At 45.8% G+C, this 27,905-nt stretch overlaps 1 protein-coding gene across 1 annotated transcript in view; it reads right to left on the bottom strand.

The window, feature by feature from the left end:
- Positions 1 to 273: 273 nt before the first annotated feature.
- Positions 274 to 27,905, bottom strand: part of LOC142894184 (sodium/potassium/calcium exchanger 3-like) — a 39,503-nt gene continuing 11,871 nt past the window's right edge. Inside the window, exons 3-17 of the mRNA XM_076035402.1 lie at positions 14,349 to 14,425; positions 10,898 to 10,972; positions 10,711 to 10,795; positions 9,938 to 10,041; positions 8,188 to 8,262; positions 7,304 to 7,329; positions 7,164 to 7,217; positions 6,927 to 7,060; positions 4,600 to 4,760; positions 4,034 to 4,304; positions 3,744 to 3,910; positions 3,112 to 3,226; positions 2,772 to 2,884; positions 2,329 to 2,394; positions 274 to 1,318 (exon numbers count right to left, since the gene is read on the bottom strand). Coding sequence (XP_075891517.1) covers positions 1,166 to 1,318; positions 2,329 to 2,394; positions 2,772 to 2,884; positions 3,112 to 3,226; positions 3,744 to 3,910; positions 4,034 to 4,304; positions 4,600 to 4,760; positions 6,927 to 7,060; positions 7,164 to 7,217; positions 7,304 to 7,329; positions 8,188 to 8,262; positions 9,938 to 10,041; positions 10,711 to 10,795; positions 10,898 to 10,972; positions 14,349 to 14,425 — 1,676 coding nt within the window. The 3' untranslated portion in view covers positions 274 to 1,165. The remainder of the gene's footprint in view (positions 1,319 to 2,328; positions 2,395 to 2,771; positions 2,885 to 3,111; positions 3,227 to 3,743; positions 3,911 to 4,033; positions 4,305 to 4,599; positions 4,761 to 6,926; positions 7,061 to 7,163; positions 7,218 to 7,303; positions 7,330 to 8,187; positions 8,263 to 9,937; positions 10,042 to 10,710; positions 10,796 to 10,897; positions 10,973 to 14,348; positions 14,426 to 27,905) is intronic.

Genomic DNA, 27,905 nt, shown 5'->3' with positions numbered 1-27,905 from the left:
ACAATTACGCACACACACAGACACACACACACACACACACGCTTCGTACCTGTGCCATCCAAAGACTCCTATTCCACAAAATACTTTTGGCTTTAAGACGCAACAATGTCCTTTAACTCAACTCAGACGCTAAAACCTAACAGATTTAATATCTTACAAGAGGTCTAAGGGGCACAGGGGACTTTAAAGTCAGTAGTTATATGTTTAAATTACCGCTAGAGACGCTTTGCAATAATAGAATATCTTTAATCAGTAAAGTGACAGTGCTGGATGTCAGTTTTCGGGCAGGGGAGGGGAGGCTTTCCTTCCTTTTCCTGTATGGGCCGCATCAGAGAGAGCTGACATCGACCCTCCAAACAGAGACAGTGGGGGGAAGAAAGTCAAATTCTATGTGAGAAGTGTCATATCTCTAGACAGTGCGAGGCTAACATTGAGCTGAGGCTAGCGCAGCATGCTATGCCGATTACGGGGGACTTGTGGAGGGAGTTGGAGCGTACCTGTGGAGGGACGGCCAAGGTAAAACATAAAGTACCACTGTCACTGTCGGGATCAGGATCGGTGGGACTACTTCAACCAGACCGTGATCCTGTTGTGCATAACAGAGTCCCATATATCAGCTTATATTAGTACTTATATAGTCGTCACATATGTACAGAAATAGCCATTTATTTATTCATGTTTTTTTTTTTTTTTTTACTTAAAATACCTTAATCGTGTGCTTATATCCAAACTTGTACAAAGAGTAGCAAACAATCCAGCAGAGAAATCGCCGTGATTTCCCTCCTCCCATCAGTCACTTACAGTAGCAGCTTCCGCACCAACAGTTGCGCCACCGGTTGGCGCTAATACAGTTGCGTCGACTCCCGCCGACCTTCCAGTTTAATTTGGCCACTAGCAGCAAAGCTCTGCTGATGTTTTGGATCTCTGCACGCCTCTTTCCAAACTCCCCCAAAAAAAGGAAAGACCTTCCAACTTCCTTTGACCTTTCTATCGTGTGTGTATTGCACCAAAGGTAAATCATTTCGAGGTCTATTTTCTACTTGAAAAAAACAAAAACAAGGTAGGACTTGGTCCCAGGGCACCGAGGAACCGGCGGCCTGGTGAGGTTTCCTCCTTTCAGCCAGAGGAAGGAACAGAAGCAGAGGGGGAGCACGCAGGAGGGCGGTCAGTGGATGTCTCGGCACATGGGGAGGTTGACGAAGATGAAGACGTTGAACTCGATGAGGACGGAGATGCAGAGGAAGATAGCGTACAGGACGAGGCAGGCCAGGCCCAGCCGCCAGTCCAGGGTCCACTTGTTTAGATGGACGCCAAGAACCTGCAGGCGGGACAGTGGAGGCAGGTGACGTGTGTGCATCTGGGAGAGACTGCAAACAGGGGACCTTTGGGTGACCCTGGGTGCCAAGCAGGGTCACCCTCCCAATCTCCACCACTAGGCCACTGAGCTGGTGCAGTGATATTTTCTACAGGTAAGTGGCCATGCAACATTTCCCTTTTAACTCACTCTCACCTTGTTTATTTTTTATCTAAGATGGAAAAAACAAGGGGGTGTTTTAAAGGTTAGACTCATATTGTCTGACCCAAATGTTTACACTGTATAATGAGAAAAAAACAGGCTGCAGGTAAAATTTGGTAAAACAACAGTTTTCTGTAATGTCTGTAATTAGCTCCCATTACAGTGTTATAAAGCAGTGGTTGTCAACTGGTGGCGTCGCAGAACCCACATTTTATTTCCTTATCATGAAGTCGCGACCCAAGTTTATTCAGCAGCACTGATTTTTGTTCCAAAAAAATAAAAATGCTAGCCCGCATTCTATCATGTCTAGTATATAGAGTACATATATATATATAGAGTTATTTAAATTATTGAATTAAATTCTGTGTTCTGCAAAATAAATTATATATATAAATATATAATAATAATAATAATAATAATAATAATAATAATAATAATAATAATAATAATATATTATATTATTATTATTATTATTATTATTATTATTATTATTATTATTATTATTGTTATTATTGTTATTGCTGTTGTTGTTATTTTGTTTTACCACCTTTCATGGCGCATATATATATATACATATATATATATGTATATATATATGTATATATATATATATATATATATATATATTTATTTATATATAATAATAATAATAATAATAATAATAATAATAATAATAATAATAATATATTATTATTATTATTATTATTATTATTATTATTATTATTATTATTATTATTATTATTATTGTTATTGCTGTTGTTGTTATTTTGTTTTACCACCTTTTTATGTTGTTGCCACTGTCTTATACTCACTGTGACGAACACTGAGGCCAGTAAAAGTCCGACTGAGAAAATGAGTCCTCTGCTGTTGAGGTGAATCTGAGACGACATAAACAGAGATCGCAGTGTTTCACTTTTCATGTTTCACATTCAATAAAAAAAAAGAAAAAAAAAAAGATTCCAGCGATAAGTTCTTGTTTTTGTGCAGCCGGGGAGACACTTATTACACTTATTTCACATTTCAGAGCGGGCGCGAAGAGTAATCAGCGGGCCAATTAGCGCCTAATATCACCTCAGGGTCGGGTGATAAACTCCTCATTAATATCTGAGCTCCGCGCGGGTCTTAGAACTGCTGCTCGGCACTCAATATAATACAGACTGCTGTTCCTCTGTTCTATTCTGGTCCCAGCCCGGCCTCATCGTCGTCTCCTCAGGCCGGGATGGGCGTACGCGCGCACACACACACACACACTCACGTTGGAGCCGTAGTCGATGCAGAGAGTTTGCAGTGCCCAGGGCAGGCCCAGGCCCACCAGGATGTCAAACACATTACTGCCGATGGAGTTGGAGATGGCCATGTCTCCCAGACCTGAGGCAAGGAGAGCAACGCTGTCAAGGTCTGAACACAGCCGCACACCAGTCACTTACGACACGCAGCCCCAACTGCAGAGCACTGCGTGCATGTGAATATCGACCCACGGCGTCTCTGTGTGTGAACACACTCATGTTTTTAATGTTCTACATGAAAAAGACAACACCCATGTGTGTGTGTGTGTGTGTGTGTGTGAGAGTGTGAGTGTGTGTGTTTGTGTGTACCTTGCCGCGCCACTATGACACTAGCCATGCAGTCGGGGACACTGGTGCCTGCTGCAAGGAAGGTGATGCCCATGATGACGTCAGGAATTCCCAGAGTGAAGCCGATCACAGTCACCTGGAGGAAAACAATTCGGTCGGAATGTGACTCTTATATCAGTGAAAGCGGCTGAAATAAAAAAAATGTAGTTCTCAGCTAGTTAGGTTGAGGATTTCTTACTCACTCTCACTTAATCTGAATAATCCAGAATTTCAGGTTGCTCAATGTTCGGATTGCTGAACCGTACTACTGCTATGTGTTATCCAGCAAGGTTTCTATACAGTTAATATTACATTCAGACTTTTTTTTTATTAAGTGGAGTTCAGTAAATTTAGCCGTTTTTTGAAAACAATACCTTTTCTACATTTATATGATAAATGGCCATATAATTTCAGCAATTTTAGTTTGATAACTTTTATTTCAATTCAATTGTCGTGCTTGAACCAATTAATAAAATCCTCCAAAACTAAACAAACACAACTCATACGTCAGCACTGACATCAGTCAGTGAAGACTCATTTTGGTCGGTTGCTGACAACGGTTGACCGTTTCCGTGCTGGCTGCAGCGTTTCCACATAAAGACGGCGGCACTGACCATCCAGACCATGATGTAGGAGAGGCCGGCGATCCAGATGGTGGCGGTGAAAAAGGACACAAGGAACCACCTCTCCCAGCGGCGCTTGGAACAGTTGGGCACGGTGAAGAAGAACAGCAGCGACAGCGGCCACATGACCAGCCACTTCAGCTTGTTGCACACTCCGGCTGTAGCAGTGGGGGGTGGGGGGGAAGGGGGGAGGGGAAGCGGAAGCAGAGTCAGGTACGAAAGCGGTGACTCAGCCGACGCTCACGACGAGCACCTCGTGACATTTGGCCTCCGTCCCGCACCTGGAACTCTGAAGGGCACCAGCGGCCCGTTGCTCCCGTCCTCGCCCTCCCCGTCGTTCTCGTTGTTCTCGTTGTCCTCGTTCTCGTTCTCGTTCTCCGTCTCGTTGCCGGACTCCAGCCGCTGCAGGCGGCACCTGCCGTTCAGACCCTGCTCAGCCACGCCCGTCCCGTTCTCCAGGCCCCGCCTCCCCTGGGCCCTGCCGGCCGTGTCCGAGTCGCCGTTGGTGACGCGGTTGACTCGGGTCTCGCTGGTGTTGATCAGCCTTTGCCTCTAAAGGGCGACGGAGAGACGCCATTCAGCAGCACACCATGATTTATTTACTTGTGTAATTGTTATTTAAAGTGCTGTTTTTTCTTTCGACAGCAAGCACCTTGGATCAAAACATGCAAATGTGTCGAATCTCTTTATGGTTAAAAATAATAATAGTATTAATATTAATAAAAGTATTTCAACTGACTCCACATTCAGTCCTTGTGCACTGGCTGTCTGCATGCTAAGAAGAGCCGCTCAGCACAGAACCTAGTGGACCTGAGAGCGTGTTGTCCACGTTCCGTTGTTTACCCACCTCATTGATCAGCATGCGGGACGCCATGGCGAGGCGGGTTCTGGGGGAGAAGTGACTGGTGATCATGATCCTCATGCCGGCCTCGGAGAAGGTCAGCTGGTGGGGGTAGGCAGACAGCAGCTCGTCCACCATCAGCACAGATGGCTTACAGTGGAAGTTTGCTGCAGGCGGGGAAGAACAAAAAAAAAAAAAAAAATCTGTTTTTTCATTTCAAGGCTTCACGTCATTGGAAAAGAAATACAATCACAACAACCCGGTAATGTTTTCCACCAACATGTGACTCTGGCCTGTCAGTGAACTCCCTGGAATGCATGAAGTCCATCCTTCTTTTACCTGCTTTTAAATAAGTGTAACACAACTTGCTGCCCTTTGTGATGTCACATGGGGTTATTTAACGCCTTTCCCCGGTCATTGATTGTTTTGTCCCCTTCCAGACAAGTGAAAGGTCGAGCAAAGAATCAGTTCAAGCAAAAAGCCAAAAGCAGCTGTTTTTCCCATTGAAACAAAGACTGTTTTTCGCCTCAACAAAGGAATAAATTTGCTGTTTTCTGGAGGTCTGCAGAGTTCCTTGGGTGAGTAATGGTGCGATGCTGATCCACTGACAGCAGGTAAACTATGGGACTTTATTCTGGGAAACCATTACTAATGATTTACTCTTTGGTTTGAAGAAAAAAACAACTCTGTTTTCAAAATTCCGAGCTGACATTATTCTTTCCAGATGTTATTGCGCTGTCACTCCGTATGACTAAGTTGACAAAGTGGAGGTGAACCTGTTTCAACAGGACATTCATCACAACGGTGAGGAGACTTCGTCACCGGCTGCACTTCTTTCTGCTGTGAACCAGAACCGGACCGAATAGCAACTGGGACAATAATATCACCAGTATCAGCACTTCAAGCCTGTACTGGGATCAGCAGTTTAGCCTCCAGTAATTCTCAACTTTTAGTTTCCTTACTGTCTCTTACCATCAGAGGGCGCTGGTTGTTTGACTTTGAGCTCTGCACATGGCCAACGCTAATTACACACGCAACAACAACCTGCCTTGTTCTCAACAATGACTTGATTTTGTTGCATCTCCTTCAGCAGCAACACTCACTAAGCTCCGCCCCCCAGTCCTCCACAGCCAGCGACTGATCCGTAGCAATGCGACGGCTAACGTTCAAAGACATCTTGCCCGGTCACCACCCTCCCAACCCTGCCTCTCCTTATCGCCTCGCCTCAGCAGAGCCCTGAGGAGAAGGCGCTAGCGAGGTAAGTGACCCTGTCAGAGGAGCAGATACAGCTGACAGAGCAGCCGCGCCGGAGGCGAACAGGAACCCTGCGCTGCTCTCTTCCTCTGCGAGGTTCCAAAAGGTTTGCTGGGTGCCACATATGAGGGCGCACGAACTGAATAGTTAAAATAATAAGAAGGTACGGAGGATTTTGATATAAAAAAAATAAAGGATTCTACATCCCACTTTCCACAGTCTTGTCCTAACAAATAGCTACAAAATACTGCTTGCAATACACAACACATACAGGTACTACCTAGAAAATTAGAATATCCTGAGAAGGTTGTTGTATTTCTGCAATTCAACTTAAAAGGTGAATGTGACATATTGTGTAAACGAATAATATGCAAATCAATATATTTCAAGTTTTTATTTCTTTGGACTCAGATTTTATAATCATTTTCTGAGTTTGTGGGTTTGTGGTTTTAATAAGCTGAAAATCTTAATCAGCACAGTTACAACAAGGAACTGCTTGAGATGTCAATTTGCGTGCAACGGCTCAATAAAATTTGTTGGTTTCATCTTTTATGTTAAATTGCCAAAATAAAACACCTTTATGGCCGGTGGGGTTCCATCACTAGAACAACATTCTCTGTATCGAGTCAACTTCACATCGTCAAAATTCTGCGCTTTGCACACATTATCAAAAACATTTAGAGTGATTTTGAAAGGCAGAGATTTTTCATGTGCCGGGCTGCCAATTCTGTGAAGCTAAAAGTTTCCCGGTGGTGAGTTTTAGCCGAAGCCCTGCATCTCCACCGCAGGAGGAAGCTCCAGTATCTCTGTGGTGATTTTATCAAAGCGGTGAGAGTTCTGCGCCAACAGAGCGCCGAGAGATCCCTTCACAGCCGCGCAGAGAGGACAGAGAGCAGACAGAACTTTGTTGATAAAGTCGTTCGTGACTATCTACCTCCCGAAGCCGACCCAAAATAGATGACTGGTGCCCCGGCTGCTCTGCACATTATGTAAATTTCCCGTTGCATAGGAATGAGGAACCTTTCAAGTGGTGCCGGAGGGGCCGAGCGGCGCAAAGTGGAGCGTGATATTGTTGCTACCTTTCTTCAGCAGGACGGCGGTGGCGTCGCACGTGACGTTGTCCTCCAGATCGGTGCTCCCCGCCAGCCCGTTGGCCAGGTTCATGGTGCTCTTCTTCCGACGGTCGAAGTAGCGCTGAGCCCTCCCGTTAAACCTGGCCGCGGCGAGGCGACACACAAGTCGCAGTTACGGGGAGGGGACGCTCCGCCAAAGAGAGGCAACCCTCAGCATTACTAGCAACCGACGGCGCTACTCACTTCATGATGAGGATGTACACTGCGTACATGAGGAGCAGGACCACAGACTCCCACCTGCAGACAAGCGCAGGGTGGGTCAACTCAGTCGGGAAAGGTTGGAGTCAGATATGAAAAGAGCTGCACAAAGTGTCGACACTCACCAGCAGACCTTCTCATCGTAGATGAACTGCGGAAGCAGGCAGGACACAGAGGACAGACACAGCAGAGCATTAGGTGGTTGCAGCTCAGTTTGATCCACGTTCAGTCTTCACTAGACAGATAATTCAGAGCTGAAACTGTTAAGAGCCTCATCATAATCACTGAGTGACAGGAAATATGCTGCTGTAGTTTATCAGGCTAAGAGGAGTCAAGCATACTGGCACTTTCAGTACTCATTTTCTTCATGGTAGCTGTAGTAGCTGTAGTAATGCTGTCTGTTATGCTGAAAAGTGCCAGTCAGCCTTTGTCAAATCCTAGATAGGCAAAGCCTGGGCTGGACAATCTAATTACATCTGTTTGAGGATAAAAGTGCATTTTTTGCATGTTGCAAACAGCAGATCCACATTCCGGCCTACTGCGGCTTCACCCAACCAAAATATAGATATGTACTTTAAAATTCAATCAACTTTGAGAATCTTGTGTTATGCATTGGGCCTTTAAAGAAAAGATTCCCTATATTGGTTTTAATGTGAAAATGCTTTACTTTGTAAAACAGCATGACGAAACATGTCAACCATAAAAAAGTAAAACCCACAATGTTTTACATTGCATGACTGGAACGTTACTGTACATCACTATTCAAGTCTTGAATTAAGTGTCACATCATGCATCACACATTTCAATGCAGGAGGCTTTTTTATAACAGAAACAGAACTGTACGTACTGTACACTGTACAGCACACGTATGTTTTAGAGGGCAGCGACTTCTAGTTCCGTTTCGAGAGACATCCGAGCTGCAGCAGCAGCAGCAGCAGCAGCAATAGCAGCCGCTACAGCAGCTCAGCTCTGCAACACATTGCGTGCAAGTGACCCCGTGACCTCTTACCGCAATGAGTGCTGTGATGGCAAACGTGTAGTAGATGGAGTCGCGGAGCAGAGCCCAGTGAGAGAGCTTCACTGCCTGCAAGAAAAACACACACACGCAGATGAGCGCGCGGCTCCGATTCATGCGCTCGATACGGAGGAGCGCCTCGGGCATCATTACCGTACTCATGTGCAACAACTCCAGCCTCGACCTGGTGAATCACGGGCCGACTGCAACGAGGCTTCTCCTACTTTGCGTAGGACACGAACGCGTGTGTTTTTATTGACTTTATGCAAAACCGGAACCCAACAACGCAGCGAGTAAAAGTTCGGCACGCTCTCCCACACATCGGCCCCCGCCAAGGGTCCGCATCTTGAACGCAGCCACTCCCCTCGAGATCCTCGACGGTCGGCCGGTCGGGCGGCCAACTGCTGCTGCTGAGAGGCATATGGCAGCTCCGAGGCACAACAAAGCCGCCGAGTGTTTGCTTGTGCTCCGCCTCCGACTGTTTGGTGGAGGGAACCTGCTCTGAAGAAGCAGCCAAAGGTAACAAACGCAGCAAAATTCCCAGCAACAACCACTCCCAACCCCCCCCCCCCCGTCTGCTCGACGCCGCCGCCCTTCTGCCTCGTTATCTCACGCCGCTTACGTAACGCGCGATCTGGCTTTGCATCACGGTTTTTGGAGTGCACCGCATATATTTTTCAGAGCCGAGAGCTGCTTATCCTTGTAGTGCCGCGCTCCGTTTTCCAGTGTCCGTGTCCCCGGCATGTCGGATGGCGTCGAGATCCGTGCGTCCCGTTGTTTGAACACGACACGGGGAGTTCAGGTACAAAACTGCTCCAAAACCTGCTGCTATGTGAGCGAGTGTGACGTCGAGTTGTTTGTGCATCATGCAGAGAAAGTTGGTTTTACGCGGGATCCCAAATTTTATCTTCATGTTGGAAAAAAAACAACTAAATATACAAACAAAACATTGTAAGTGAACCAGAGCCGACATGCAAAGATGTTAAACCACTCTGACAGGATTGACAAACCTGATTAAAACACGCAGCTCAATGTTTAACCTCAAAAACAGTGTTTCGCCAAAATCTATTGTCGGTCTCACCCTTCACGCTAGGATCCCATTATTTGCAGATGAATTCAGATTCTGGTTATTGGTGAACCACAGCCTGAAGAAACGTTGATTTTAGTCACACTCTCTAATTTCTTTGCAATATTTTGGCCTGTAGATGCTTCAAAAGAAGTAGTCCATTACCAGATGGACTGTTAGTTTTTTTTTTTCCAACCCATTTGGGACTCAACCTTTTGATGCCGCTTTCACACTCGCTCGCAATACGTGAACTTTTCAAGTCTTTCCCCGGCTCTTTTATCAACCTTTGAACACATGTTGGCGGCACACATTTCAACAGTGTTCATCTGTAAACGGGAAAATCAATAAAGCTAATGAGATACGACGTTCAAGAAATCATTCTTGTGTTCTTAGTGCACTCGCATGTCAAAACGCATTTAAATGCGCGAGAGTTACAGCGCGCCGGAGCTTTTTTTCGGGGCCGCTAGTCGTCCCCACCTGGATCTCATTTCCCCAAAATCCATATTTTCTTGATTCGAACCTCGTGTTTAGCGCGAACGCCGCGCAGCGTGTTTGTATGTTCTCCGCTGGCTGGTGTAAACATGCGCAGGAATGCCCGGACCGCTTTACGTGTGCGCGTCAAAATATTTAACGGCGACATTTTGGCTGTTTGTTGTGCTCCGCCGGAGGGTTCGGTACCTGGCCGGCGAAGAAGCCACACACGCCGATGATGCAGAGGATGTTGAACACGGCCGAGCCCACGATGGTCCCCACCCCCACGTCACCTTTGGTGATAAACACCCCTGGGAAGAGAGTGACACACGCACGCACGCACACACACACACGCACACACACGAACACACACACACACACACACACACACACACAGTCATTATAACACAGCAGAGTGGCGAGGTGATTGTTCACTGCTTGACATTTACAGCTGCAGCACAGCCTTCGCACAGCTGTCAAAACACATGTAAATACCATATAGCTGTAGCTGCGATGGTCATGGAGCTCTCTCCGTCCCACTCTATGTAAATGACACACACACCCACCCACACACCCAAACAGAAAGACGAGTAAAAACCCATAAAAACCTGCTTTTCTGCTAGCATCTTACCAGCTAGTCAGCAGCGCATGAATTCAACTATTTCCAGTCTGAATGCAGAATGAGATGTTTTACTTTGTGTCTTGGCATGCATTCAAAGTAGTGTTGTGAAAAATATCGATACATCTACATTGTTTCGATACTGAAAATTAAAAACCGATACGATATGCCTTCTCCGTAGCATCGGTATATCTGTACTACATCGAGGCGACGTGCGCCGCCGCCAACACGCACAAACACTCTGAGCGCTCCCTCTGCTACCTCCCTGCGAGGCAGGAGTGGAGGGAGATAGCGTCGCAAAGAGACTTCTGTGGGACTTCAGCGCGATCGGTAAAAGGTGAGTAAAGACTTGGCCTGGTACCTATAACCGATGTGAAGAGTTCAGGGGCGGAGCTTCCAGCCGCCATGAAAGTGGCTCCCGCTACGTCTTCGCTGAGGTTGAGACGCTGCGACAAAGCACGTTGGGGAAAATCAGGCGTCGGGGCGCAAACAGAAAACTACAGACACCATTAAAGAAGTCTGGAAAGCGTGAGGCGACACGAACATACCTCGCACAGCTTCTCCAGGGAGGGGACAAAGTAGTCGTCACACACGAGGGCCAGGGCACAGAACATGTAGATAGCCTGACGGTAAGAGACAGACAGAGTTCCCTAATGAGAGCACATTGTGGACAAGTAATACAAGATAAATAGATAGATAGATAGATAGATAGATAGATAGATAGATAGATAGATAGAATCTAAACAGTCTAATTTACATTTGAAGAAGTGGTCTTGAACACTGCAAGTAAAAGCAACAATAAAGGCTTCTAGTTATTTCCTGTTCAACCTCCTATGGGGCTGATGACTCACCAGTCGCCGCCAGTTACCTGAGGACAGTGGATACTAAGAAAATAGTGTATTTTTTTTCTCGTTGCTTTTGTACTTTTTGGAAGAAAAAAACAAATTGTGGTGGTTTTCAAAACACACCGAAAGTACAAAACAGCATTAACAACGAGACAAACACCGACACTTGGGTTACTCTGGAAATCTTCTGAATTGTCCCCCGAGTTGCCTTAAAGTGGAGAAATTCAGAGTGGATCTGAACACTGAAGCGCTCTTACGAGAAGCCCAGCGTAGCATAAACTCCTGCTGCGCTGCAGTTTTATTTGGCAACACAAAAATGCGGCTCGGGTGGAGAAGATGAAAAGACGAAAGACGACCGGAGATGATCAAGAGAGGCGACGTCACCAGGCGTCGACAGACTGACAGGGAAAACATGGTGAAGGCATGAATATTCTGACTTTGTAATAATGAGCCCTTACAAAGACCACCTCCCCACCTCCCTTGCTGTAGAAGAATGAGACAGAGTGAGAATATTCCTTTTTTATTCTTTTCCCCTCGCCGGTGAGTCATACTTTTCTTTGCAGGAGTCCTTCTATTTTCTGTCTCCAAGTAGCAGGTGAGAGTGAGCGCAACTGCCCGGCCAAAGCATGAAAGCTCAGATTTAACCTACGCACTAAATGACAGATCTGACGTGCGTGTGCGTTTGTCAAGGTTGGTGAAATAAGAACATCAGTGCGGACCGCAGCGAACAGAGGATTTCAAAAGAAAAAACATTTCAGAAATGCTGAAAGTCCAATAGAAAGAAATCCATTTTACAGATTGGAAGGAAAAACGTGACAATCGGTAAGGCTGACCAACAAAGGGTGAGAGGAAGACAATGACCTCACAGCACAAGGGGAGGTTGGCGACTAATAGGAGCCAGGTGAGGGACAAATTCGGGGGATACAAGGTGTTGGGCTGATAACTGCACTTTTTCATCTTGGATCAGAGTCGTCATCGCATGACCTTTTAGCTGCTGTGAAGAATCAAGAAACTCTAAATGTGTGTGTGTGTGTGTGTGTGTGGGAGTCCCAAAGTCCTTACAACCATCTGTGTTTGAGAAGTGATGATGGCAGCAAATTGCTGCTCAGACTTGAGCGGTGCTGCTGTCAAAGGGAAGGCCAGTGGTCGATGTTGCGGGATCCAACCTCAGCGGCTTCACTTCATGTCTTCATGAGTGTCGACTGGGACCAGCGGCAAACACTGTGCTGCCGCTGTGAGTCACTCGGCGACAGATGTTTGTTCCCTCTGCTTACATACAACTCAGCGACGCCTGAGTGGAGGAAAATGCCTTGTCGATGTCGGGGGTCAGAGGTCACAAACTCAAATAAACACTGGTTACGCAAACCAAAGCTCTGAACACACAACACCTCCAACCTTGAAGCAGTGTATATATATCTATACACACTTTGTTAGGTACTTATACTTGTATTGACAAGGTGTACCTAAAGCAGCTGGTGAGTATAGATCTGTACTATCTGCTCATTTCTGACGAAAATGTTGAGGTCTGAACCCCGTATTCAGTTGAGTAGATTCACTAAATAATCCCAGAATGATGCTGATCAGTGAAGGCAGCAGGATTCAAGTGCGCATTTAGATAGAAGAGGATAAAAGAGAGGATGCGTTTCCATCTCCCTGCTTTAATGCACGTTTTGGAGAATGCTGCCAACACTCAAAAAGTGTGAAACTGAATGGAGTTTTCATGAAGCTTTTTGTGCTTGCTTAAAGGTTTTTTTGTTTTTACGCTGCGTTGAAAGCTAGCAGGGCGATGCTGTGTTATACAGGTTCCAACTTAAGTTGTGGCATAAAGTCAGTCAGTTCACCTTTAACCCCAACCACTAAGACCTTCACCACTGTTTTTCAGGTTTAGGTGCAGGGCGTCCCAAAGTGTCAAGGCTAAATAGCCACTGGAACTAGGCTCTTCCAGGGCTAAACAAAACAGCAAACAAAAGGCAATGAGATGTTTCTTCTGAGTGCCTTCACAATCTTTTGCCATGTCGACCAAATGAAGATATTTTCCAGTGGACAATCCAATAATTTTCTTTACTTGCAATATTTCAATGTCTCATAGCTTAGCAGATTCACTTCCGAATACAGAGGAGAATCATGGCAACATCCTTTGCAGGCGGGTCAAAACAACTAAACCTTCAACCACACTTAGGGCATCAAACCTTTCAACACAACATTGCAAATACAAGTCAACCTGGTCACATGACCCCAGTGTGCAGCTATAGATGACTGAGGTGCAGAAAAGCTGATCTATTGCAGCAACAACTGCGTTTTAATGATGAACCCCATTAAGGTGTCATGAATGCTATGCTGGATCTTTAGAGTAAAGAGATCACTGAGTATGATTGTATATTGATGTATAATTCCATGGTTTCAGACGTTAAAGTCAAGGGGCAGCGTCAGTGGGCGTGTGCACATAACACAAAGGTTCATGTGGTAGTTCTGAGTGAACACAGTGAGGCTCCCTGGAGAATGAGCCTGGCTTGTGCTTCCATTACAGTACCAGCATTGCACAACATGGAAGATTCTTTGAGACGTTTTTTCCCCGCTAGATGATGATGAAGGCGCCTCATCATATTTCACTTAGATTTTGGTTGAGTTTCAGCTCTTGCGATTCTGGTGACAAACTATTCATTTGACACATCAAAGTTAGTCTACAGGCCCTTAAAGGTACATGTGAAGGGATTTGAAGCCAGCCGGGTCATGCTAATCTTAAGCGCTTGTGTCAAAGGCAGTTGGCCCCAGAGACATTCCCGCTCTCATCCGGATGGATTTAGCAGTTCAAAAGAAGTGACTGTCAGTCTCAGGTCTTTAACCTTTTAGTGAGGGGGTGGGAGGGTACGAACATCTCCTCCGGTGTTGTCTCTTGAATCAGTGCTCATCGTGGCTGTCGACTTCAAGTCTGAAAATAAGTTCAGGCAAACGTTTGCTTCCCGCAGCCCGTCGTTAGCTGGAACTAGCAACAGCAGTCGGCTCCCCTTCATTGCGCTGGCTCAAAGCAATATGCCTATGAATTCTTGCTAAAATATGCATCTTTGGCGACAGAGTTGCACCTCTAAGCCGTCGCTATTTTACTTCATTGTGGTCTGAAGCAGCAGTGTGGAGTGTGCAGCGTGGACAAACTTACACACAGGACATGCAGGGCCACGGCTCCTTCTGTTCTCTCTTTGTTTGTGAACAGGTCTGTAGGGAACTCGTGCAGAGCTGGAAGAGAGAGAGAGAAAGAGAGAGATAGAGATACACACACACACAAAGACACGCACACGGTTAGGACAGTTCCAGAGTACAGTCGGAGAAGAGCGAATAAGGAAATGGGATAAAGGAAAGAGCAGCGGGACAAAGTGAGGGCAAAGAGGAGAGAAGCCTCTATTTTTAAAAATAGAGGCAGAGGAAAATTTAGGATAAGGCCAGTGGGACGACGAGCAAAAGGTGGCTGGAGTTTAGCTGCGCTTTGCAAACTCCTCCATACTTGTTTTATAGCACTGATATGGCGAAAGGCAGGAAATAAAAGCAGGACAGAGACAAAAAAAGTGAGAAGTTAGCAGTTATTCTGCCCCCTCTGCTCGGCTTCCTGACGTCTCTCGGCCCCCACAGCCAGGCCGGGACAGGTGCATCCACCGAACCGACCCCAAGGAACCTTTGCCTTTCACCCCAGAAAGCGTCAGAGTCGCCCGCCTCCGCACACAAACACACGCACGCACACATAAATTAGGAATGCATTCACGTCCCACTGAGAACATCTGTTGCACATCTCAGCAGGCACACCAGCCAGACGCCATGCTGGGCTTCGCTGGGCTCCGCCGGGCTTGCGCTTGTGATCACTCGCGCACGGAGAAGCGGGGAGCACGCTGGTGAAACATTAGCGGCAGTGCTAAGTGGCTCGGCCAAGTGTTCTTCTTCATCGTCGTCGTCATCATCATCATCATCTCCGTTCATTTTTAGATTGGTAAACCAGCTTGAGGGACGGAAGGTGAATATATTCCGAGGCGCCGTCTAGCATGATTTGAAATTTGTCAAATTGCAGTGGAGGTTTCCAGAAAATCAGTTGGCTCAAGACATGCTGGCAGAGTCAATTTAGTGTTGCACTGAGCAGAAATAGTCTTTAAAAGCTGTAACAGTATTTATTAAGAATGTAAGTGCAGCTCGAGAATTCACTTGGAAAACAAGGGAGGATCATGCCTGCTTAAAAATTCCATTGTATTTGTTCTAACTCAGGGTACATTCTTCATAATTCAAAGTAAGTATATAAAAAAAATGGCTTTGGCTTTGGTGTCATTATGCAGACTTGATGTGCGACACTTCAAACAAATGCACACAATCGCTGAGAAGCAGTGCCTGCTTTGCTGTCAAGGAAATCTGCTGTTTTAATGAATCACTTTCCGGAAGAAAACATTTTTAGACCACATCAAAAAAAAAAAAAAAAAAAAAAAAAATGTGAAACACTTTGTAGTAGTCTGTAAGCAGCAGCTGGCCACTGCAGCAGCAGCAGAAGCAGCTGCCAGTCAACCAGTTTACTGCTGGCAGAGAAGACGAGGCAGTGGTTATTAGTCCGAAAAAACTCCGGAGTGGGCGGGCAGGAAGGCTCCGCGATGACGGAGGAGCGGAGGACACGGAGGCAGCCCGCACTGCCCACATCTTACGCGGCGTAGGACGGCTCCTTCCACACACACACACACACACACACACACACACACACACACACACACACACACCGGGTAGGTAAAATAACCGGTGGGTGAAAGAATGAATGAATAAACAAGAGTGACTTTGCAAGAGACCAGAGCAAAAATGAGTCCACCCACGTTCAGCTTCTTCATAGCTCCCGACTCAACGCCTTGGCAGCGTGCTGCAGAGTGGAAACACGAGCGGGAAGGAATAGTTTACTCAGTTTCCCACCGCTGGATCTGTTCACATCTCCGGTATCTTCATCCCCAACACAACGCAGAGAGCGTCCTGCGGGAAAAGACAGCGGTCCCGCTTGGACAGCTGGATGCGTTCAATATTTACTGCGACAGGTTTCCTTGTCAGCTGGTTCAGTCAAAATCTGAGCAAAAGAATCCAAAATTAAAAAATAAATAGAACGAAATAAGACCCTATGTATGTATATTAGGAATGCACCCAAAATTATACCAGTATCGGGTACCGCTAACGATGTCAAGAGTTGAATGTGTGCCAATACCACGACAACGCTACCAGTTGTATATGTATGTACAAGACCATTCTGTTGAATTTGTGTTTGTACTGCAGTAAAAGTTGTTGACAGTTCTCCATGTTCTAAAAAAAGCATGCTTAGGTATGTTATTCAAATAACAGAACATTTGTGGAAAGATTATAGTAATTCTATAATGTGTAATGGCCTTTAATATTAAGCACCCCGTATCTGTATTGGTGAGCACTGAAATGCACATACTCGTACTTTACTCTTACTACTGTAAAAAAGTGGTATCAGTGCATCCCTAGTATACATATTATCAGTAGACAAAGTGTGTGCGCTGACAGACCAGCCTGACAAGTGACTAATAATAAAATGAGAGGAACGCCGCGGCAAAACCCAACCACTGAAATCTTCAAAAGGGCTGCACTTAAAAAACCCCATCTGCTAATTACCGTTCCAAGAAGCATGAAGACCAATTTCCCATGAGACGTCCGGGTGCAGATGGGATGTCGAGCCGCACGCTCCCTCAAGAAGCTTGGCTCCATGTAAACAAGGTGTTTTATATTCGCACTCCACTTTTTTTTCCACTCTGCATCTCGCTCCAAAAATCCGAATCACAAACACATGCCGATCGCGTCTGTCCGTCCGCCCTGATGTCGGTGTGTAGATACGTCCGTACGCACGCAGCAAAGCGGGGGAAAAAATGCTGAGAGTTGCATTACTGGCACTGGAGTTAACGAAATGTGGGCAGATGTTTGGCCTCTTGACGGGATTTTAATGAGCAGAGCAGTCAACGTAAAGTGGAAACACATTAGCGCGTAAACTGGAGAAGATGTTGGAGGGGATTGTTGGACAGAAGCAGGGCTGAAGACCTGAGGACTGTAGCGAGGGGAGAGCGTTACTGAGAGCGATACTAACTGGTGTCAGCATCATCCATCCATCCATCCATCCATCCATCCATCCATCCATCCATCCATCCATCCATCCATCCATGATCTATCACTGATTCTGCTGCACTCAGGCTTGCAGGGTGGCTGGATCCTATCCCATCTGTCTAAGGGTGAAGGTGAAGTCGCCCCCTGGAAAAGTAGCCAGTTCATCTCAGGGCCATGCAGACCATCCACGCTCAAACTGACAGACAATTCAGAGTTGCCAGTTACATAAATCAACCATTACGCTTCAACAAGGTCAATTCAACACATGCGTCCGTGTCCGTGCGTCGTGAGATGATACTGAGTGATACTGAGAGTCACTTGCAATAATTTTTAGTCTCCAAAATGACAAAACATATTGACTGCAAACACCACAGCTACTCCACATCTACTATGCAGGGGGCGTCTCTCCTTCTGCCACGAGTGCCATCGCACATATTGCGCGGTTACCCAATCCATGACCACGCAGAGCAGCTGCTCATTCACGGTCTGCTGCCGGTCACTAAGAAGCTCCGCTGTCCTGGCTGAGGGTCAAGCTGTTTGGACACATCAAGTCACTGATGAAGTGCAAAACCCTCCGGAGGTTCCACTGCCAGCCTGGTGACATAAGGCGGCCACAGCCAGGCCTCATTCGACTCTTTGCACCAGATTGCATGCAAAACAGTATGTTGATTAGAAAATGCATATTGATATTGTATTGGTCTATGGACTCAACTAGAAAAAGGGACAATCATAGCTAGCTATTTAATTCGTTAGTCATTAAATCAACCCCTTTTGAAATTCTTTTCAGGGCTTGAAGACTGGGAGGAAAAGAGTGTTTTCATTAAATGACTCTGCTTGCTGTCTCCACATTCCTCTAAATTTCTGTAGAAAATAGAGTCCGTGAGAAAGAACAATCAAAATGAATCATTCCTCTGATGTTTTGCTTGGAAATGAGTGATGCAGTGGCACATCGCACCAAAGCACAGTGTGCTTAACAGTTGACAGATGCACAACGCTGTCATACATCCATCAATCCAAAAAGGTCGGATCCCACATTCATACACATCCAAGGTGCCAAGCACAAGGAGCACTCATTCAAGGCTCTTTTAAAAAACCAAAAAAAAAAAACCAAAACAAAACAAAAAAAAGATGACTGCAGGCAAAAGATGTTTGTTAACCTCCAAGGTCAAATTGCTCTCACTGTAAAACTGATGACTCATTATCACCTGCACATTCCCGATTCCGGTGTGAAACAGTCGCAAAAAGCTCAGTTCCTGTGCTGAGAATAAGTCATTTCTGGAGGCTCCTCGCAGCAAACTGTTCTCAAACAGCCACCACGCTAATGGGATCAATATTGGATCGCACTGTCAGTTCAGGGATTTAAATAATCCCCTGTTTACTCACTAAATTCATCCTCAGAGATGATACGCTCTGAACGCTCGGCCTCATCGCCGTCCACTTTGATCCGTTCCATCAGTATGAGCAACTCCGGCCAGCTCAGCTGTGTCACTCTCGACACACTCCGTGTCAACAGAACGGTCCCTCCGGGCAGAGTGTGTTAAAATGGCAGGGTCGTAGGGCGGGAGGAGGGAAGCGGTGGGCAAAAAAAATAAACAGAATAATAGAGCGCGAGTTGTAAAACGTGAGGGGAGTCATTCCGCCGCTCCACAGCACACTTGCCATTAGCAATGATGTTTGATGCGGCGCGCGCTGAGCGCTGGTCGAGACGCGGTGCATTATGCATGATGTTTGGGGATTGGAAAACAAAATACATGTGCCTCGTGCACACGGGGGGGGGGGGTTAGTGTGTTGTGGGGGCTGCGGGTGAATAAGAGGAATTAAAGTGAACTCGACAGCTCGTTTGCTGAAGTCTTTTAGGGAAGGTTGTCTGGGCAGACAACTCCTTGAACTCGGTATTTTGTGGCAAATCTCGGGGTGATGCTGCGCTTCGTCCTCAATAGGATGGGACTGAAGCAACACGACGGATTTGAAACTTCAATTTGATCTTGTCTGAACTGGTGTCAGTGTTTGAGCAAGAAACGCCCCCTCACACAAACACACAGAACGAGAGAGCGCTTCCATTGTTACCCGCTCTGCAGTCTTCCTAGTCCCTCCTGTTCTCTACAATCACCGTATCAATCAGCCTGCTGCGGGGAGCACTTTCCTCCCTTGTCTTGCCTTCTGCAGCTGCTGACTCGCACCATCCCGTGTTGGTCAAATCTCAAACAAACTCTCCGTGAGCCAGCGAGGGACTCGGGACGGAGATGCAGCATGACTTCTGTTTGCTCGCTTGCTTTTCCTCCTTCCGGAGCTCTTGAGGCACCTTTTGCTTTCTGCTTAACGCTCCACAGCACGAGTTCCCGTGCACCGGCGTGTCACGCCATAGCTGCTAAACCTCATTCGGGTCTCGTCCTCAGACGCTCCGCAGAGTTTATCTTGGCGGAACAACAAGTAAAGTATTTAGCTGACCTTTGTTTGGATTCCTCATGTTCTGGTGGCGTACGTGGGTGAAGAAGAACATGAAACATCAGCCTTCGCTAAAAGAGCAGATTTGCATCTTGCCGTCACATCGAGTTTCGCAACTCGAAGAACTCAGTGCTCAATATGCTTGAGCTGAACTTTGAGGAGTCACGTGCTCTGCCGACAGCAAGCTGGTGTGACTCGCATCGAAATGGTTGGACAGGGCCATCAAGGTGCAAATCCAATTCTATGGTGTGTACTTTTAAAACTTAAATCGTGGCACGAAAAAATCTTTCAATTAATGCAGATCCAAACACAACAAACTGTGGAACAGTGGAGATATAATTAAGATTGAACTTGACTACAGGGTAAAAAAAAGAAACTGCTATGTCCAAGAACTAGTGGCACAAAGAAAGAATAAGCAGAAAGTGAACACACAATCTCGTAGGTGTGTTTGAAAATCTCTTTATCCCTTCCATCAGCCCATTGGATCCACTGATCTTCTCATTTTGAGTCAATAAACAAATTGCAGGGAATGGACCTTTCAATGAAATTGAAAAAAGTGATCACCATGTAAATGAATGATATTCAATGTTTGGGCACAGAAGACGAGCAGGCAACGGGGGACTGGAATGGGAAGTGAAGAGGGGGATAATGTGGCTTCTGTGCTTGTTTGTTTTGGTGAAGTGCACATTGAATCAAGCGTGACGCGATGTTGCACACACTTCATTTAAGCAATAAAAAAGGCGAAACATCTCGCGCTCTGTCGAAGGACCGAGCCTCACTTTTTTTAAAAAAAGCACTGATCACTTCAGGTATGCGTGTGTTGGTTGTTTTATTCATGGCCGTGGGAGAAGCGCTCACACAATGCAAGCACACGGTGCAGGTACAGCTGGCCTGGAACTTGGCTCCACATGTCTACAGTACAAACCCCCGGTGGGTATTCGCTCCTCTCGTCATCGTTTACGCCGCCTCAATCCCACCATCTCCCGTATTTATTTATAACCGTATTTATTTATAACTGAGACGCGGGTGAAGGGGTTGAGTAGTGCTGGGAAATCTTTGGGGATTTCCTGAAATCTCGGCTGTTTAAATATAAGATGTCGTGCTGGAAACCCCCACCACCATCACCCCCACTCCGACCCGGCCACGTACCCCTCCTCCCTCCAGTCCCAGGCCCTGGAGATCCCGCCACTTAACCACTAAAAGGGACGAAGGCTAAAGCCACCGGCTGCTTGCATGTCTTGGTCACGCATGGTTAAAAGTAATATTGCAGGCGCTCTCTTCGCATCTCAGCTAATGAGGGGAAAGCGCAACACAAGGCTCCGTGCGCGCTGTCAAAACAAGAAGCGCCGCAATAAAAAGCGCAGTTATCTCCTCGCTCACAGGTTGCACCGTGAGAGTTAGCGCCTTCATTAGTAAGGCAAAATGTTAATCATAAGCTTATGTAGTCACGGTGAATTATTCAGCCCGTCTTAAGTGGGCTGTTCTGTCGGCCCGGTGCTGTTAATGCGGGCCGCCTCCATTAAGGGTTTTTCCTCGCCACTCGTCCACCGAAAGCTTGTTTAAAAGTGACACTTCGCCTCGGCGCGAGCGCCGCGGAGGGACCCGGGACGGATGAGCAGCTGTGGATGGGGGACGCCACACCAACCCACCCCCCCACCACAAATTAATTTCTGCTCCCGCCCCACTGCATCCTCTCTCACATTCAGGTGATGATGTCACATCTCCCGAAGGAAGGATGCTAGGAGTCTTTACATAACCAAGGGAGGGGAAGAGAGGGGAGGGGGTGGGGGGTGTGGGCAAGGCTCCGTATGCTCCAAAACAGGGGTTGGAGAAAGGGCACCGAGGGATGGGCCTGTGCTTTGAGTGTGTGTGTGTGTGTGTGTGTGTGTGTGTGCACGGGTGCACGCGCGCGCATGTGTGCTCTGCTCCCTTCTCGCTGATGATATAATACTTTCGGGCCGTTGTCATGGAAACAAACAGGCACCGCTGGCTGGATTTGGCATTGGGGGGGTAAGATGAGAAGGGGAGGGGGATGTCTAGCTGCATTTGGAGATTTGGATGACAGGCTCTTACTTGGATTGAGCACTGAGTGTGTGTTTGTGTGTGTGTGTGTGTGCGTGCGTGTGTGTGTTCATGCCGTTGCTGTTTTGCTGTTCTGATGACTAAGCATATTACATTAGAATTTAGTTCAGTCCAGACCCGACCTCTGGCGTAAAGGCTCAAAAGAGGATTTTACGCTGTTTGCTTGTGTGTGTGTGTGTGTGTGTGTGTCTGTGTCTGTGTGTCTATGTGTCTGTGTGTGTGTATCGGAGAGAGAGAGAGAGAGTGAGAGAGAGAGAGAGAGAGAGAGAGAGAGAGAGACAGATAAAAAGAGAGAAAGTCAAGGGATAGACAGACAGAGACGTTAAGTCGTAGGACAAACACTCTTAACTATCAGTCACATCTCGTTCAACTTTGTTGACATTATGCAGATGTCCCAGTGAACCAAAGGTGAATCCCTACTGGGAGACAGCTGGACGGGAAGATGTCAAATAACAATTAAGTTATATGAAGTCAATGATGTTATATGAAGTCAATGAATGGAGTTTGTGGAGCTGCAAAATACTGCAATATTCTACCAAATTCACTCAAAAGAAATCATGAATAGATAATTACTCACAATAACTGTCTAACACTGGGACACAAACTTAGCAATATAAAAATCAATAAATAGAAATTAGAAAATGAATAAAAAATAATGGCTGTAGTCCAGCATAACAGGAAAAGCCAATCCACCTGTGACATACACTTCGTATGTTAAGTCGGGCAAGGCTAGCTTTCCAAAGTTCCAAAGAGTCGAGTTGATGACAGATAGATATTTGAATTTAAAGACTGTTTTCAGACTATTCAAAAAATGTCTCCAACCTGGCTGTAAACAGAGGGCTAAAAATACTAGATAAACTGGCTATCTTGGCTGATTACTTGTGCAAGAGTGCTTCACTGCAGACTTCTCTTTTGTTTGGTTGTTTTGTTGCTACTATTATTATTTCTTGTTACATTAACATTACTCTTGTAGCTTTCGGTACATTCACACACACAATCCTGAGTCTTTGTTGTATCTAATATGCCTTTACCTGTACGTAAAATGTGTGTGTCTGTGTGCGTGTGCGTGCGTGTGTGTGTATGTTTTTTTCTTTCTGGAAATGACAAACGCAGCTTTGATGCGAGGCACTGAAACATGAAGCTTGACATGCTTTTTAAGAAGTCAGCGATCAAATCCGTCAGCGTCCCGCTGCTGTCATCATAACTTAGAAGCACTCAATGAAAGACAGAACGTTATTAAGCGGAACTTTTCCTTATTTTCTTTTTTAAAGCCGTCCTGCGAGGTTACCAGCTGTCTTCAGCCTGTCATCACATCAATGCAGGTCCCACCACAGTGATTTAAAAACTTCGACAAGAGGACGGGCTTTTGTCACAGCGGAACAGCGAGTGACAGGTACGAAACGAAACGTGCTATCAGTCAATTCCCCGCTAACTTGCTGTGGGTTTTGGTGATAGGCGTCCCTCTGCTCGTGGAAGCTTTCCAGCATGTTGTGAATGCAGCGACTCCGACATCTGACACGTCTGGCTAATTATGCACAGTGGGAAATGTTTGCGTTTATGTAACTGAGTGGTATTGATGTATGGAAAATGGAAGAGGGGTAAAAAGTGTCTCTGTGAATGACAGCTGTAATTAGACGGCGAAAATTCTGTTTGGTAAGTGATGATGATTCCCGTTAAGGTCTCTAAAGAGATTTTTGGGGAGCGGAGTGAAGGGTCTACTGGGGAGCAATCAAGGATGGTGAACCTGAAAATAACATCCATCGATGTCTGTGTTGCTGCGAAACGAGACGCTCTTCGAGGGATGTGATAATCTCCAGATAATGGGGGAGAAAAACATATGCCACAGCTGGCGCTTCCACTTATCTGGGGTCTACTCAAAGGGAATAAGTTCACTGAAGCGAGGCACAATCACCCTGGAAAAAAAGAAACAGACAAACAGACTTTGTTCCTGATTTAGACAACAGAATGATATTGTCTCCTCTGAAGCGGGGAAGGTAAACAAACCTGCCTATGCAAATCCAGCGCAGTCTGGAGCTCCAAAATCCAGTAGGCATACAAAACAAGGGAGGCTGCCGCGAACCTGACTGAGCGGGTCGATGGCCGTTTTGCAGGGAGACAACTACTTGTGGGAAATATTCTGAATTTTTTTTGTTTTTGTTTGATCTTGATTTTACATATGAGTTGCTCTGCTGGGGCGACACGGTGGCGCAGTGGTTAGCGCTGCCGCCTCACAGCAAGAAGGTCGTGGGTTCGATTCCGGGCCTGGGACCTTTCTGTGTGTTCTGAGTTTGCATGTTCTCCCTGTGTCACCCTGCCTTCACCCTAAGACAGCTGGGATAGGCTCCAGCAGACCCCTGTGACCCTGAGCTCGGGACTAAGCGGGTATGGAAAATGAATGAATGAGTTGCTCTGCTGTGAAATTGTACTGATGCGGTTCAACAAACCACTAAAAAGACACTAGCTGCATTTCCATTACATCTACAATTGCCCAAAAATGAAATATCGCAATAGAAAACTGGTAATGGAAACATCTACTGTATTCATATGAGAACCGTTCTAAGGGTAGGAAAACCAAATTACTTTTATTGTACTGTGTATACACTTTTATCATTGTATTTATGGGCGGTGTGTTAAGCCTTTACAAACATATATATCATACATCTTGCCAAATTTTACACACGGGGCCTTTAATAGGGAGGAACCATTAAGTGTATTTTACATTCTCTATGATGCTGGATCTGCCATTTGCGTAAACTGTTTTAAATTCGTTTTTGGGTGAAAATGTAAGGACAAAGCCATTAGCTAAACTAATAAACAGACATTACCAAGTCTGCGTCCATCAGGCACCCAACAGCAGATCACTTTCTCCAAAGCACACGCAGCAGCGACTGGCGGCAGTAACGCAAAGTTAGAAGTAAACATCCCACAGGACCAGCCAGACGTTTATGTTTACGGAACCTTCTCGATGTAAATAAATGCAGAATCTGATCCTTTATTTTTTTGATCCGAGCTCCAACGCACAACAGTCACACGTGATCCATACCAATAATGTCACCGGATATCTACAGTAGTAAACTGGCTGATGTCCCACATGACCACAGCCGAGTCTTTAGGACCACTCAACGGTAAACTAATCATAAATCAGAAGACAAGATAGAGTTTAAAGGCTGCTGCTGTTTAGTCTTTATGAAGCTGGATGTGTATGTAATTTGTATTTCGATATGCTAGATTAAAGAAACATAAAGCAGTGCTGGGGAGGAGGATGCTTCATTTTTATTTTTTTTTTGCCTGTTACTCAATAAATACACTAAAGACCTTCTGATCAATAGAAAAACAACTTTTAACAGCTCTAAAGTTGACAGTGAAAGACTTCCTCTCCACTCAGTTGCCCTAGAATCTTCCTTCATGTCAGGTTTTACAGACCATAGGAAGCAATAAATCGCTGTTTAATGTCTTTCGCAGCAACCAGAGGAGGAAAGAAATGAGAACTCTTCCAGCGCTGAGTTATGTTTTATTTTGTTTCCCCCCGAATACTTAAGGGTGGGCGGGGACATTTGACTGGTGGTATTTATTTATTCATGGGCAGGCAGAGTCAAAATTTATTTTACATTCTTTAATTAAATATGAAGCTGGAGCTGCTTTTGATACAAGCTGTTGTTGCCCCATGTAAATAAGATTGCTACTCACTACTGTGCATGTGCGTGTGTGTGTGCGTAAACACAAATTCATATTGTAAGACATACAGTACTGTACGTAGTTGTGCCTTGGTCCATTTAAAAAACAGCATTTTCATTTTTTGCTGACACCAAAGTGGAGATCAAAGTCAAAGATAAAAATGGAACTCTCCAAAAAAAAAAAAGGCGACTTTAAATAGCTTTGCTACGTCTCATGAAAAGTTTTTTTTTGTTGCTCATTATTCACTCACCTTCCCTTCTGGTCCCTTGTGACTGCTGCTGAGCCGCTCCTGAACAAGGATTCTGCTCAGATGCGAGTGTTGGAACACTTAATGTGACACTGCGTTAGAGTGGCGGTTAAAGGGCCTTGGCGTGATGCTCGTCTAATCAGAAGACTCATGAAAACAATACTGATGAATGTAACGGGACAAACTAGTGAGCGATGTGTCATAGCGGGACCATGTTGGAACTCTGCACTGAGCTGTTCTGGGCTGAAGGGAGCCACACTCCTGATACGGGTTTGTCTGTGTGTGTGTGTGTGTGTGTGTGTGTGTGTGTGTGTGTGTGTGTGTGTGTGTGTGCGTGCGTGCGTGCTCTAAACTGTGCGAGGAAAGGGGGGGAAAGCGCGAGTCCTTAAATGTCACATTACTCAGCACGGTAACTACGCTCACGACATGCGATGTGTCAGCCCACATCATCATCGCCCACTGAGCATGTGCAGAGCCGGCCCCCAGCCCTCCACGTGCGGCGGGGATACGCACGAGATATACATGGGGATGAGCTTGTACGGATGCGCCCCCCCCCGTCCCTCAACCCCCTCCGGGTGCGAAATGCAACTTTAATCACCTTTTTCTTTCTTTATTTATATATTTATTTATTTTTTCACCATCATCCCTCTGCTTGTTGTTTTGCTTTGTTTTGTTATTTTTGCTTTATTTTGTTCCCTACTGTTGTCGTGTTTATGTCGTCTCGGCTCGGTGGCAGCAACAATGGCCTCACATGACATGAGGGGGCGGCCATGTCTCCTTGTTTTATTAAGAATGGATGACAAAAAGTGAAGAGCTAAACAGCCCATCCTCTCCGGTGTGTGTACGTGCGTGCGTGTGCGTGCGAGCCCGTTTGAACTTTTGCAGGAAAAAAACACTTTACGTCACTCTTTCTGCTCTACCTCTCAACTCTTGTCAAGTCTTCCTCCCAGAATGCCTTTCTCTCCCAAAAAAAGAGGAAATAAAAGTTTATTTACAAGATTCTATGGTTAAATTTGTTCAAAATGCCAGAGCTTCTACAGAAAGAACACTACACTGAAGCCAAAGCGTCACATTCTCCAAACTCCGGATTTTAGCTTTTTTCAGTCAAAGAGACACTGCAGCAAAGACAAAAATGATGTGCCAACATAAGTTCTCAATGAAAAAAAGTTCTGGATACTTCTACCGGATATTAAATACACATTCGACACTGTCTCGAACCTCCTTTCAAATAAAAATGACAGTTTTACTGAAAAGTTCCCTGCATCAAATTAAATTGACCCCTTCAGATCTCTCATAATATCCAGAATAACCACAACTTGTCAAGGAAACTTAAAGGACACGTAAAGGAACAGTTCAAGTTTTCTAAAAAGACACAGCATAATATTGCTTGGAAAAGCAGCGTGCATCTACACATGAGCAGAACATGTGCAGCTCCCCAACAAAGCTAACATAACAACTTAATATCTTGTACTGCGGCTATGAAGCCATTAGTGCTGAATTAATATTAACATGCCGCATTATCAGAAGCACAAAGCTTCTGGGGCGTGAAACAAAGCAGGACTGTGTCTCCATATGACAAATGTCTTCTTCTGGGGCAGCACAGTGGTGCTGGGGTGAGCAAAGCAAAGCTTGGCAGCAAGAAGATCGCAGGTTCGATTCCAATCCAGCTGCTTTCTATGTCGAGTTTGAAGGTTCTCCCTGCGTCTGCGTGGGTTCCCTACAGGGTGGAACACCGCCTCCATCCTCAGACAGCTGGGCGAGACTCCAGCAACCTCCACCACCAAGCCAGGTGATTATGGCCACGTTCAGACTGCCAGCCCAATTCCCGCTTTTCAGCCCATCCAGATCGAAACCGGATTGCTCTTTTATAGTGTGAACACTCACAAATCACATGAAATCCGATTTTTGCAAAACGGATTGAAACCACCTTTGGGAGTTAGTTTCACATCGCATTCGGACAGATGCGTCTCAGTGTGAAGAGCTCCAAACACACTGATCGGTTTTGACTGTCAGTGACGTCAGTCTACGCGACGCAAGAGCCAATGCGTCAGACCAGAGGGTGCTGTTGTGGAAAAGAGCGAAGATGCCGATGCAGGAATGCTGGGATAATAAGTAATTTAATGAACAAACAATAAAATAATGGAT

The sequence above is a fragment of the Nelusetta ayraudi genome, unplaced genomic scaffold (genome assembly GCF_046127955.1).
Source record: "Nelusetta ayraudi isolate G7.1 ecotype Tasmania unplaced genomic scaffold, CSIRO-AGI_Nayr_v1 ptg000004l, whole genome shotgun sequence".
Classification (NCBI taxonomy): domain Eukaryota; kingdom Metazoa; phylum Chordata; class Actinopteri; order Tetraodontiformes; family Monacanthidae; genus Nelusetta; species Nelusetta ayraudi.
The sequence above is the reverse complement of the archived record's forward strand: the minus strand, read 5'-3'. Positions and strand labels throughout refer to the sequence as shown.